Here is a 14,231-nt window from a genome sequence, read left to right as displayed (position 1 = left end):
AGCCAGGGCTTTTTTCTGTCTGGAATAAAGATGGCTTTGAGGGGACGAGCCAGCTTTAGCTGATGGAAGCCTATCTCCATTTTCTAGTCTGGCTGGGTGGGATTTTGAGACAAAATTTGGACATACCTTATACCAGAATAAACGGACCTGTTCATAGAGTCAACATGAACTCTAAAAAGTGAAGTGAAGGATGGTTTTCACCTAGGGCAACTACTCGGGGCCCTTCAGGGGATGTAAGGTGTAATAAATACAATGCCATGTAGAGAAAAGATAGCCTAAAAATATTATTTTGGTTTGTTTTCTGTACCATCTCCTGGCCCCAGATCTCAAGACAGCAATACCAAAATGCCTTGATGGCATCCCGGATGGACAAGACTCCTCAGTCTTCAGACAGTGAAAACACTAAAATTGAATTGACTCTTACGGAGCTGCACGACGGGTTGCCGGATGAGACGGCCAACCTGCTCAACGAACAGAACTGTGTGACGCATACCAAGGCCAACCACAGCCTGCACAGCGAAGGCGCCATCTAGGGCGCCCGGCCCCCACACCAGGCCGCTGGCCTCCCGCCGTCCGACCGTGAATCCCACTAGTGTGAGCTTGTGTGCCATGCTGCATCCTGCAACATCCTGACACCAAAGACTCTGTCCCCTTCCTGGAAGCAGCAGAGGAGGCCAGGGAGGGCAGGCATGGAAACCGGAGACAGGAAGTCGACAGCCAGGGCGTGGCATTTCGAGATTATGGAGATGAACTTCTTCCACCCAAATAGAATCATGTTTATTTTTTCAGCTGTACCTTTTATCATTATTCACTCTCCTCCTCCCTCGATTTGCATGAAGTTGAAAATTGTCGCGATTTATTTTTTTCCGAGAGATCATGTTTTTAAAAAGTGTCTTTTGCAGAGTTTTAAGTTGTCCTGTCTGAACTCTGCTGTGACCCCATGATGTGACCTTAAGAGGATGGACTTGTCCCTCCAGTGGCCTCCCTTGGGCCCTCCCTCCCCACGGCCCCAGGGAGGAGCACCCTTCCTCTGTGCCCCCGCGGGTGTCGCTGTCGAACTTGAAGGATGAATGACACAGACCTGCCAGGGACCCGCAGTTGCCTCTCTGAGCTCAGTGTTAAGTTAATGTTTCACGGTGTCCCTTCCCCTCAGAAAGGTTTAACATTTGCTTGGAATGTGATTTTGCTCCCACTCTAAGGAATTTTTTTTTTTTATCACCAAAATGAATGTTAATGAATTTTAAACTGATGGTTTATCTTTGCAAGAGGCCAGGGTGGGTCCCCCCCAACATTCCCCCAGCCTGGGACCTCTGGTTCAGCCAGGCCTCTTCCCCGTCTGAACCTCCAGAGCGCCGTCATCCCACCCCACCCCCGGCCTTGCTCTTGTTAACCCAAGATGCTGCTACACAGATGCCAAATGGAAATCTTCCACGGGGCCCTCGAGTAAACTTGAGGTGTGTCGTCCACACTCCTGCCCTTCCTGCTGGAATGGTATGTGGCTGTTAGAAAAGGAGTCAGACCTTCCAGCTGTGCTCTGTGCAACCTGCTAAGAAGACATGTCCAGACCCATGTGTCTCACGGAGGGAACGCTGGGGACTGCCAGCCCCTGCCCCTCTGTCCAGGGAGCCAACTGTCCCTCTTCCCCTCAGCCCTGGGCCCCCGGGGCCCAGCAGGGCCTGTGTGTCCCCACCCGAGGACGTCTGTGCCTCTGCCTCGGACTCGGCCCATGCCAGAGAGGCTGCCTGTACAGCCAGGGTCAGCTTGGCCCCAGACAGGGATTCTGAAACCAAATGTGTCTCATGGCCACTTCATGTGTGTCTCTGTCTTATTTTAATACCAGATTCATCACGTGTAGTGAGATTAATATCAGGAGGTATTTCTTGAATGACTGAATTCTTAACTCTTAGCTGTGTTTTAAGTGTTAACCCAAGGGATGTGTGCATTTTGGGGGCAACATTCATACACTGAAGTGACTTCCTACTGACCACAGTTTTCATACAGACCCGTCAGTCTGCGCTGTGTCCAGTCTCTAGGCAAGAAGATAGCATTTTCTCCATTGGGTCTCACTGCGCGAAGGGAAGCCCCAGGGCTAAGCGGCAGTTTCTTCTCCTTCCTCCAGGTAGGACTGTGCACCCCAGGCTGGGCGCTGGTGGGTGGGAGCTGTGGTCGGGGAAGAACCAGAAACACGCTGGGCTTGCCTCCCAGGGAGCAGCTCGGTGGCTCTAGTGTCGTGTGCACCCACGGTGCGTGGCTTCCCCTGGTATGTCGGTCCTGGAGCATCTTCCCAGAAGGTGCCTTGTCCCTTGGTGAGGGAAGTACTGCCTCTCTTGGTAGAAGTCACTGGTGTGCCCCCTTAGGGGCTGAGTGGCCTGCTGCCAGCACCCAAGTTGCCACCAGTGGGATGGCGCTGCCATAAAGTATAAAAGGTCTTGCTTTCTTAAGATGCGTTGAGTGCGCTGCCAGTGTGATGTGACTTGGGAACTGGGGTTGTCTGTGTAGGCGGGGCGCATAGAAATGAGAGTTCCCTGTAAGGAGGGAAACCTGGGCCTTGTTGGGGAAGGTTTCTGCCCCAGCCCCCGGGCCATGCTGTGGGCCGGGATGGCACTTGCCATCCCAGTGGTCTGGTGGAACCAGGCTGCCAAGCCGTGGTACCTGTGGCCTCCAGGATCTCTGCCTATCAGCTTGCCCTGGCCGATCTGCTTCGATCTGCCTCCCTTACACAGTCCATCTCCAAGCGCGTTGCCCCTGGAAGGAGCCTCTGGAATCACTGTTAATGTGTTGGATCTTTTTTGGAGTCCACCTGCTCCTCTGAGAATGCTAAAGCCCTGGTGAGAGGATTTCTGCTGCTGGCTCCTTGGCTTCGGGAAGAAATGGATGACTTTTCCACACTGCCGTACCTGCTCAGTGTGGCTCTTTGAAAAGTCCTCTCTAAAGGAGCTGGTGGCAGGAGGGCTTTGCCGTGGGTTTCCTGGAGGATGAAATTTTAGTCTCCCAAGTTTGTATTTATTTTCTATAAACTACTCTTTACCTTTTATTTTTCACACTGTTTTATAGCAACAGGGAATCCCAAGTAGGTCCTGTCTGGTCCTTGAAGGAATGAAAGCTAACAATTGGCGACAGTTAGATCTCCTTTGGGGAAAGCTTAGGACCCTTCAGATGGTAACACTCAATATCTGAGCGATAGATATCTCTTCCAGGTCCCACTTTCCTTCTGGAAACTAACTTCAGGCTGTTGAAGGAGAGATGCTGGCTCATTGCTTCTGTGAGGCAGGCGAGCAGGAGAATGACTTGGGCTTAGAAGGTCTGTGCAATTCGTGTCTGTAAAGTAAACGGGAGCAGGGCAGAGAATGACCCTCAGATAGTTGAGATCTTGATGTGTGGTGGCCAGTCCTTAGCACCACCGGTAGATTGTCCTCTCCTTGGGCTGCTGGCTTTGTAAGCGTGGGTGAGGAAGTGGGTCAAGGAGCAGACACAGGGCCTGGGGTTCTGAAGTGTATGGGAGCCCTGCTGTCTGGCCCAGGGCCTCGCTCTCCTCTTCAGTGTCCTGTGGGGCCCGTTCTGTGAGCCCTGGTTCTGAGGGACCAGACAGGGCCGCCTCCTGCTCCTGAGCAGCCATTCCGGCATCCCGAAGGTTCCTCCTGGAACTAGATTCTGGTATCCAGGTGTTCCCAGGACAATCTGCTTTTTCTTCATAAGTGAGACTTCCTAGTGCTTTAGAGGTTACCTCTCTTTTTAATTCTCTGTTCATCTTGCCTGATCAGGCAAGTCCAAAATCAAGTGTTTAAACTTCTAGGAAAACAGAACCTTAAGATTTGTGCATGGAAATTGGGATGTTAGTCAACTTACAGTCAGCTTAAGCCTTGGTTCTTACATAATTTGAATTTGAAAGGGCACCCCATGTAACTTTCCTCCCCTCGCTCCTCACCTCACTTCTGGAAGAGAGCTCAGTGCCCATGCTGACAGGATTGTCTTCCCTTGGTGGGAAGAATAGGGCATCTTGCCATTTCCTAATATTATTTCAAGGAACTTTTGTGCACGTGTTGAATGTAAAACTTCACACTATTATGGAACATTAACTGTGAATATACTGACCTGTGCTGTCCCCGGTACCATACAGTTAAAGGACCAGCTCTTCCATGTCTTGGAAAACAGTGCTAGATACAAGAAGTGCATTTCCCTTAGGAAATGAAGCAACAGGAATTTGCGCTAGGCCGGGACCATGAACTTCTGTCCTCAAATTACCTCAAGTCGAGGAGCAGACCTAAGTAGGCCCTGGCCCACTGAGCCTGTGTCATGGCTGGTCAAAAACAAAACCCAGCCCTGTCACCTTCTGAAAACCAGCCAGGGATCTGACCACTTTCTCCTATCCTGGGCCAGAAGACCAGTATCCCTCCAGTGTTCGCCAGGACCCAGTCCAGGCAGAGGACTCACCTGGGCTGGCACAGCAAGGTGCTCACCTTGTTCCCTGGGATTCTCAGCAGAGGCCACCAGGGAGGATTGGTCACATGACACAAGCTGCTTGTTAGCACGAGGGAGTTAGCATCTCCACTTTGATCCTGGAGATGGTTTTTCTTGCAGAGCGTTGGGGACTGCCAGCCTGAGCTGGGCAGTTCAGAGCGTGGAGCTTTCTGAATTGCCACTGCTCACTTTCTTACTTGAGGACAGGGCTCTGGTCCCAGGTCAGGTGTGGTTCTGTTATGGCCTCTGGACTCTAGTGGTGCTTCAGGCCAGCAAGGGCATCTTGGAGGGCTGGCAGGTTAATGCAGAATTAGGGGGGGATTTGGGGGGATTTAAGGAGTTCGATATGAGTGATCTGGGAATTCAGAAACTTTTCCCATGCAAATGTTATCAGTGAGCAACCTACTCAGTGGATTTTTATACCTCAGGGCCATTTGCAGACTTTTATCTTTCCACATTTCTTTTGTATTTGAGTGGGCTCTTACAAGAGATGAGTTTGGGGAATGTTGTTCCTTTGCTGTTCATTGCCTGTTTTTGGATGTGCAGGGCACCCAAGCCAAGCTTGCTCAAGGCTGTGACGGTGGGCCTTCCACCTCCAGCACATGCAGGTACCCTCCCTACAGGGAGCGCTTATGAGCTGGCTTTCCTCCTGCTGTCTGGAGATGCCAGGAGTCCCTGGTCAGCCCTGAGAACAGGAGGCAAGAGGGCAGGTCACAGCAGCTGCAGCACATGAGGCAGCTTTCCATCCCACCATCTTGGGCAGGGGACCTTCTTTGCAGACTTCTGTGGTTGACTCGGCTCAAGTAAGCTTTCTCTCTGTATATGCTAGAGCCACTGACATCATCTCAGAAGAATTGTTTTAAATATCGGGCTGTACTTGAAGCAACATGGAAACAAAAGGTTCCAAGTGGCAAGAGAGTAAAGTTCTAGGAGTTTGCATGCCATGGTTTATATGTACACAGATCCAATACGCACTGTAAAACTTGAGTGAGTACTCGTTTTCAAGTTTGAATACCCACTGGGCATCAGACATGAACGACTTGGAAGAATGACTGAGAGTACTGTCTTCATTGGCAGCATATATTCTGGCATTTGCCCACATCTGACCAACAAGCATTCATTTGAGAAGTGGGCCCGGATTCCTCTTCAGACTTACCCTGGAGAGAACTATCAAGTGTGGACCTGGTGGACCTTGGGTACCTGCCCTTAAGTTGGAGGCCCAGGACCCTTGGGTATAAACAGCGTTTCAGGCTCACAGAGCAGAAGGGAGAGGGAGAAAAAAGGACTCTCATTCCCCAGAGAGCCCAGCCTCACTCCTGGTTCATTACTCCCCATGTCTAAAGTCTACTGTGAAGGTGAAGTGTGTCAGTCCATTGACTTTTCTTGTTTCCGGAGTCCTTGAAGTCCACAAATGTATATGCTTTATTTTATATTATTATTTATTATGTACATACGCCTCTACTGTTAGTACATCGTCTGTGACTAAGATGAGATCTGTTCCTGAGCCCCTCATCCATGGAGCCTAGGGTTCTGTTGTCTTTCAGAGTGGGTGAGAAGGAGCAGTTTTGTTTGTTTTTGTCTTAAACAGGTTGCTGCTCTTAGGTTGGTCCTAGTGTCCCAGGCCCTTTTATTCGACCCACCTCTGTTCCTGACAGCAAGTGTTTGAGATGAGGATGGAGGCAGGTCTCCTACTTCACTGCAGAGCCTCTTCAGGGACCTCTGTGAAATACTTTAGAGGTGGTTTCGTGGTGACTGGATCTGTTCTCTAGGCAGTGGTACAGTGTGGCTTTGAGGCCAGGGCCTCCACTCCCACACTCCGAAGCAAGGTTGGTGGCCTGGCCCCACAACAGGGATGGTCTCCAGTTCCCACCTTGGATCACAGAATCCATCTCTGTGCACCGGGGAAGCTGCCTGCCCACCTGGGCTTCTGAGATGCCTTTTCTTGGTTTTGAGGTCCAGTGCCAGCACTGCCTTGGCGCCTCACAGAAGACCTGCTTTGAGTCTGATTTCCACCCTCCTTAGCCTTTACTCACTGTATCATAGTGTACATTTCATGCTTGGCAGCAGCGGAGTTTTCTGAACACAGTTATCTAGAGCTGTGTACATGAACCTAAATAAGCACAAACGACATGTATAGGTTTCATGAGCTGATTGTCATAATGAATGCATTTTATAATTCAAACGATGTTGTAGATTTACAATCTCTATTTATTTTGTATCAATTTATTTGTAAATTTTGTGATTGTTTTAAAAGGTTTTTGTTCATTTCTATTATTCTATTTAGATAAATGATGATTTCTGTTCACCCTTCTAGCGAATGTGTGTTCCCTCTCTCCCCTATCATCTCTGCCAACACAGGCCTCGTCCCCTGCCTAGTGGGAAAGCTGGGATTGATTGTCACCAAGGCAACACAGCAGGGCATTTCCTTTGGATGTACACTACTAAGTCTTACATTAAAAGAGAAGCAGGTGCTAGAACTTGAGCCTCCAACTTCCAGCCAACAGCAGGGCTGTGTTCTCTTTTTCAAGGATCATAATCTGTTCCCCATCAGTTCATTTTAGATAAAGATGCTGGGGGTACCCATTCAAACTGCCCCAGACATTTGCAGCTCCATCACTAAAAACACATTTCAGCTGGCAAATGTCTTAACTCTAGGCAAGCCCAGAGGCCTCATTGAAGCCTCTCAGTTGGCTCTTAAAGATGAAAATGGCTCTGCAGATCTTTCTCTGTGATGGGAAGCCTAAGACAATGGTTGCAAGAGGCACAGATGGTCTACCCTCAAGTTAAAATCAAGGGCATGAGTGTGGTGAGTCATGGTCAGATGCTGTTCAGGATTCAGTGGACCTGCCTGATTCCTGTATGAGCCCCATCCTCTTCCACTGCCACTTCTATTCCAGGCTTCTGTTCCTTCTTACCATCCTCACTCACGTGACCAGATCCTGAAGATCTTCCAGTCGAGGTTCATGGACCCTCTGTGATCTATTCCTAGACCACATCCTTTTGGACTCCTTTTTACCTCCCCTCTGTCTCAGTTCTACATTCTTCTGAGAATTGAGCTTCTTAATGACTAGTCCCTTGTTTTTCCTACCATATTGTTTTAACCATGATGTTCTTGATCTATTTTACTTACACTAGTCCTGTGGATTGGAGACATTTTAGCAAAAGAACTGCTGACAAAACTGGCTAAGATGCCACCTGACCTAACCACCTCTCCCCTCTGTCTCAGTTCTACATTCTTCTGAGAATTGAGCTTCTTAATGACTAGTCCCTTGTTTTTCCTACCATATTGTTTTAACCATGATGTTCTTGATCTATTTTACTTACACTAGTCCTGTGGATTGGAGACATTTTAGCAGAAGAACTGCTGACAAAACTGGCTAAGATGCCACCTGACCTAACCACCTCTCCTACCTCCCCAATCATCACCCCCAATTTCTTGAAAGTGGAACAAGGTAGAGCTACATCCCAGTTAAGTGTTATCTTCTTGGGAGCCTGTTTGCTCTCCTTAGAAGAAGAGCAGAAAGCAGGGCCAGGGAAGGAATTCTCTCTAGCATGTCTGCTCCCAGTTCGCTGCTTTGCTTAGTTTTTCCTGCTTTACTCACTTTGCCTAGGTGAGTCCTGAGCTCAAATCAGGAAATTCTCAAAGGCAAATGTGATTTTTTTCCTTCTGTGAAGATGAGGTTTGCCTAAGCCTTCCCTCTGCATCCATGGGGTTGCCTGCATGTTGGTTCATTCCTGAGCTGTATCATGATATAAACTCGGGTTTTTATTTCACCTAATGCATTATGCTCCCCAGCGCCTCTCCTTAACCCAGCACTTCTGAGGATAAAGATAGTGATCAGATGGTCTTGTAGAGAAAGTGACCAGTACAAATGACCTTTTTGTAGCCTGGAGCTGATTTCTGGAAACACACTTTTTGAAGGTAATTCAGTTTAATAGATAATTCCTTATTAAAGCCAAAATGTTTCATTATATGAGATGACTAATAAATGTTTGGCTTCTTTGTATGATTGTTTTATCGTTTTCCCTCCAAGATCCTCACATCTCTGCTCTTTCAAAAAGTCCCAGAACAAAGCAGTGGTTATAGTGCCTCTCTGTGACATTCTGGTGGCATGACATCTCCCCTAGTGGATGACTGTGAGGCCTAAAGATGCAGGGGGAACTGGGGACCAGAATTCTTTGTCAGACTGCTTTTCCTGCTAGGATATGAGTGACTGTGAAGCACTCAAACAGTAGGCTTACACATGGCAGGAATTATAGATGAAGCCAGCTTCCCTAAGACAACGCTGCTACATCACTGACCTGAGGGCAGTGGGTCCAAATACAAAGTTATTTGCTTCAAAATTCCCACACCCACAAACTAAACATTATCTTCGGTGCAAACACTGAACACTTAATATTTTTCAGTGCTGGGAAGGTGTGCATGATAAGTCCTCTTTCCAGTTATCTCAGGAACTTGTGAGACTTAGAAGGACTAATACTGTCTTTCATGCGAAGACCATGCACTCAGCTGCTTGGGCTCCAGTGTGTGTGATGAGGTTTCCCTTGGCCTGGACTCTTCAGCCTCATCTATAGCCCCGGCGAAACACGGCTTTGGGAAGAGCACAGTGGGAGACCAGAGCATTTCGGTGAATATATGTGTACCTAATTTGATTCATGAACCAATCTGTCTAATCCATAAAGTGGAACAAAGGTATTTTATGGGCAGTGACCAGACCAAAAATTTCTGTCATTTTAAATTAGAAAATAGAATTACTTACATTTATAGTAAGAGTTGATGAGCTTGAGAGTAAGTGTTCTGTGCTCACTCAGGAGTAGGAGTACTGTTTGGGGTTAAAGCTCTTTAAAAGCACTTCAACTGTTGTTTATATTTTAATTTTTATCTACCTTTGTGGGAACAAGTCAGATAGTTGTGGCCTTGGGAGGAAGACATGATGTCTGAGGGCAGGGGAGAAATGCTTGAAATGGCCAGGCTAAACAGAAAAACAGCCTTGTTGGCTCTGCAAATGAATGCTCTCTCTCCATAGAGGACTTGCTTTCTGCTATGCCTCCACGCTCAGCAGTGAGAGCGCCGTGTGCTGCTGTCCTGCTCCGGGAGGCGTGGGCCGGGACCATGTGGGCTCCGGGAAGCCACCTGCTGCCCTGCATGCGCATGTCCTTCCTGCTGCCCGTGCACCGAGTCTTGTTTCCAAGGCTTCTCAGGTAGCCCCATGGTGGAGATTTCGTTTTCAGGGCTTCCCAAAGCTGTGTATCATTTGAAATTGTTCCATTTGAGGAAAAACTTCAAGAATAGCTCTGTGCTCTAGTCACCAAGAAAGAATGTCATGAGAAACCTAAGTGTTGAGACATAAACTACTGAACTGAGGAGTTGGGATTAAGTGTATGGCAATAGTTAGATCATAGTTATCATTTTTCCCACCATCAAAGAAAGGTTAAATAGTTTCCATAATGTGGAATGTGGACAAGGCTCCTACCCTTAATGTAGACTTAGATATGCCGTTGTTTGTCTCAGGCTATTTGTGGTGAATAAGCGGAGTATTTTTAAATGCTGTGGCAGCCTTGGAAAAACTGCAGGGCTTTAAAGTTGCTGACAAAATATTTCTTAAACAAATAAATCTGATTTAGGAATATCTAAACATGGACAAAGTACTTTTAAATCTGACATGTCACTGCAAGTGACTTTAAAGTGGTTGCTTAAAAACAACACTAACATGTCGAAAGGATTTGTAGCGCTTAAGTTGTTCTGTTAAGACCTGCTTTTCCTAAAAGTACCTTAGAAAGGTTATTTTAGGTCTCAAAGGATCTTATGGTAGAAAACTTAAGGTCTGAACAGAACACTAAACTTTCTTGGCTCTAAGTAACTTCTCTAAAGTACATCATTCAAGTTTTACCTGACCACCTCTGTAGAGGTGTTATGTGCAGGCACGTCCTTCTGCAGAGGTTGGACTGTGTTCTGACCAGCTGCTGGATGTGCTGGGGTGCCTAGGGCCTTAAGAGTCTGAAACTAAGTGGTGTTCACCATGTACCCAGGAAAGAAATTCTGAAGAGTTGGGAGAGCTTCTTCTCAGCCTAAACACCTTAAGTTTTTTGTTTTTTCTAAAAGAAAAATTATAGTTTTATGTTTAACTTCCTTAATTATTAACAACAGAGAGAAACTCATGTTTTAACAAGTCCAGTTACAGCTACTCTGAGTAGCTAGCTGCCCATGGACCACTTACTCCCCAGCACTCTCTTCCAATAGGAATGAATAATATGCAGAGAAGCAACAGCTCTGCTCTGGGGCTCAGACTCATGGAATCCTAGTTCTTTAAATATATTTTGGTGGTCCTGAAGAAAGCTGTGACCAATAGTGGAATTCTTATTTCAGGAGTGTGCTTGTTCACTTCTCAGTCTTTGGACCCACTACCAGAGACTCATCTAGCTGAAAAGAAATTCTTAGGTAAGATCTTACGTGAATAAAATGATACAAAATGGGTGGTAGCTTAAAGCAATGTGAGCTTGTTGGTCCTTACTCTAATAGCGAGAATATTTAAATTTAAAAGTACTAAGTCAGCCAGATACTATCTGGCTTTGGGATCACTGAAGACATTGTCATACTGGGCAACATCTTCGTCTTGAATGAGAATAATTAATATCTGGGGTCACCACATTTGCTACCATTTAAAACAGGAGTAGTATGTAATTGCTATCTGCAATAGCATATCTAACCTAATACTTTAAAAGCAGCATTCAATTCCTAACAGATAACAGATGCACATGCCTTGATGTGACAATGTAAAGCCATATATATTGAAAATGGTAAAGTAAAGTAATATGGCCTTGGCTAAGTTACTGAGCTGTGTTCCCTACCTATAAAATGACTTTTGGAAAAAAAGCCCCACGTTGTAGTCCTATACCAAAATAGTTTACATTAAAAAACTGAGGCCCATTTAAGTGCTATAAATTTGGCCATTAATCATACTAGACTATGTTTCCTTTAAGAGAAAGTCAAATTGATATCACTTTGTCAAACCTAAACCCACCTGAACTAGCAGTCTCTAGTTGTGCTAAGGAAGGGCTCAAAGTCAGTATTAGAAATATTATACTTTATTGATTCTAGAGCAGCTAATCTACCGTCCCGTGTTGACAAATAATAGTAAGAATGGAAGAAACACATGAAGGTTAAAGTGAGTGTCTACACCACTGTGGAAAATGTTGTAACAAGGTTCACTGTTCTGAAGAGGCAGTTATAGTACCTTAAAGTGTACAGTAATGATCCATTCTTGTTCCAAGCAACAAGAAGTGATTTCACTTGGGAGTCTGAAGTGAATTTATTCACACTGATTGTGCCCTCTGTTTTCATAAATGGTTCTAACTCACAAAAAAGCCCTCTTCCCACCCTCTAATGCTTGAGTTTAAAAGACAAAGAGGATAGGGAAGGCTGGAATGGGGTGGCAGGAGCTACCTGTAAGGCCCACGTTAATTAATTTTACTCACTATGGTAAAGAAGGAAGCTCTGTTCTTTTCGGGTGGCTTGCTCCTTTGTCCTCTTTCAGCTAAATTCTTTCCACAGATTTACCTCAGATGGGAAAAAGACCATTTGGGGGGAAAATTTTTTCTTTTTTTTAATTTTTGCTTATCTAAAAACTGTTGATGTGGATGAAGACTTTTGCCTCAAAATGCAATCACTACAGTCCATTCCAGCCCAGCCCTACAGCAAGTAGAGAACACTCCTGCAAAGCCACTGACAGCAGCCTTACCAGAGTCATGGAAAACCTGAAAGCTTGTAAAGAAAAACTCTGACCTTAACAAAAGACTACATTTGATAATGGAAATAATATATTTCTCCACTGATATACAATACTTATGTAATGCACTGAAAAAGATGGGATTTTGGAGTAAGAGCACAATTTGTACCATAACATTTTTGGCTCACATCTTCCCATTGGCGTCCTTGCTCCACTCTGAGGCCCTTCGCCACCCTTAGTGTATCTGGATAATACACTGCCACACACCGATGATGAAACAAGACAAGGAAACCACGTCACAAGCCACGATTGGAGCCCATCGCATGCAGTTCAACCCAGCTTTACCCTTACTTTCCTCCAATACAGACTCCAATTTTGAACCATCTGCAAAGAGTGCAGACACACAAACTAAAACAAGTATCTCCCTATGATTAGAATATTTTAGTCTTCAGAAACTTTCCAGATGTACCTTTGATGGAGGCCCCCCACCCCCCACTAGGACCCACACAGGGACATCCTTTGCTCCTGTGAGTCCTGCCAGAACTTGTGTAATGGGTGCTCAGCGTCTGCACCTTCTTCCTCACTCCTCCTCCTCTTCCTCCTCCTCCTCATCATCATCTTCGTCATGGCAGTGTGTAATTTCCTGGGGGGCCAGTGGGAAGAGGTTGGGGGGCTTAATCTCACTAATTGACCGTGTCAGTTGGTGCCGCTTGTAGTCGGTATCTTTGAAATCCACTGATGTGCGGTTCCGGGTGGCGAGCGGGGACTCCATCTCATTGATATCTACATGTGTGTGTTCCACTGTTGACTCATGAGGCATCTACAACAAAGCCAGAAGTTCAGAAAGCAGATGGAATAGACACAGCTGTCTCCTAAGCCCTCTGCCTGTGTTAGATGGCCACACGGTAACTCCCAAAATGGACCAGAGGCCAAGTCAATTCAGTTAAAGTATCTTCTTAGAACTTCCTAAAGTTCCCTATCCTCTTTTCTCTCCCAAACCCTCAGAACTGTGCCCAGATCAGATACTATAGTCTAAAACTGGTAAGATGGGAGAGAAATTACTATTTCACAGCTAAAAAGTCTTGAAATCTAGATGAGTATTATTAACAGAATATAGGAATATAAAATTACACTTCTCTCATTTAGTACTAAATAGAGGAAAGCCTTCACCATTCAAACAACTTCTAAACCTCATAGTTTCAGAGTAAAGTTAAGCTCTGTAACATTCTATCTCGATTGATCTTTTTCAGACACCTTTTTGTGCAACCATGTAACCTGGCCATGAGCTCTGCACATTAGAAAGAAATGATCTAAACTTTCATGTGCCATGCAGATAGCTAGTTGCAGAACTTGGCCTTAACAGTGTATCTTAACCGTAAATAATGGCCTTGGGCTATATTAACTCACCAAGACATGGGCAGCTCTGAAGAGGTAGCTGAACGGATAATACAGCAGGTTGATGAATGATGCTGCATAGAGATCAGCGTAGCGCATCACCTGACTGGCAAAGAGGGTCTGCCGGGAGCCACTGCGGAATAGGCTCCCCATCATTCCATAGCACATGTCCATATCGTGAGTTACTTTCTAAAACAGAGAACAAGGTTAACGCTCAGCTCATTCAGCAGACATTTACTGAACAGTGGCTATGTGCCACTTCTTGTATAAAATCAGAGAAATCATTTCAAGTTTATTTTCCAAGTTTTCTCTCAAATCCCATTTGGTGGATACCTTAATACGTCTCTGGATGGAGCTGATATCTGGGCGCTCATTGCTGCTGCTGTCAAGGTGCCTGGAGACAAGAAAAATTCAGTGAAAATCTCTAGAAAGGATGTCTCGTATATCTAGGTGACTCCTGAAGAGGTAGATGATTTTTAGGGAAGTAATTTTTGATATGAGGAAACTTACTTGTAGAGTTCAGCCAAGAAAATATCCAAGCTCTGAAGCTCTTCGAAAAGTGCTGGAGTTTGGAAGAAAAAGGAAAATGTTTTAAGTAAATAAAAAAGCATCTAGTTTTTAACTATTACTAAAAACTAAATTAAAAGGTTT

At 45.7% G+C, this 14,231-nt stretch overlaps 2 protein-coding genes across 7 annotated transcripts in view; one reads left to right on the top strand and one right to left on the bottom strand.

The window, feature by feature from the left end:
• Window positions 1-6,763, top strand: part of CNNM2 (cyclin and CBS domain divalent metal cation transport mediator 2) — a 163,979-nt gene extending 157,216 nt beyond the window's left edge. For both annotated transcript variants that reach the window (XM_043475533.1, XM_043475534.1), the window contains one exon: window positions 324-6,763. In XM_043475533.1, coding sequence (XP_043331468.1) covers window positions 324-533 — 210 coding nt within the window. In that variant the 3' untranslated portion in view covers window positions 534-6,763. The remainder of the gene's footprint in view (window positions 1-323) is intronic.
• Window positions 6,764-11,528: 4,765 nt separating this feature from the next.
• Window positions 11,529-14,231, bottom strand: part of NT5C2 (5'-nucleotidase, cytosolic II) — a 97,998-nt gene continuing 95,295 nt past the window's right edge. For all 5 annotated transcript variants that reach the window (XM_043475536.1, XM_043475537.1, XM_043475538.1 and 2 more), the window contains 4 exons: window positions 14,091-14,142; window positions 13,914-13,974; window positions 13,593-13,769; window positions 11,529-13,005 (listed from right to left, as the gene is read on the bottom strand). In XM_043475536.1, coding sequence (XP_043331471.1) covers window positions 12,766-13,005; window positions 13,593-13,769; window positions 13,914-13,974; window positions 14,091-14,142 — 530 coding nt within the window. In that variant the 3' untranslated portion in view covers window positions 11,529-12,765. The remainder of the gene's footprint in view (window positions 13,006-13,592; window positions 13,770-13,913; window positions 13,975-14,090; window positions 14,143-14,231) is intronic.

This window comes from Cervus canadensis, chromosome 8 (genome assembly GCF_019320065.1).
Source record: "Cervus canadensis isolate Bull #8, Minnesota chromosome 8, ASM1932006v1, whole genome shotgun sequence".
NCBI classification, from domain to species: domain Eukaryota; kingdom Metazoa; phylum Chordata; class Mammalia; order Artiodactyla; family Cervidae; genus Cervus; species Cervus canadensis.
This window is presented reverse-complemented; position numbering and strand designations above follow the sequence as displayed.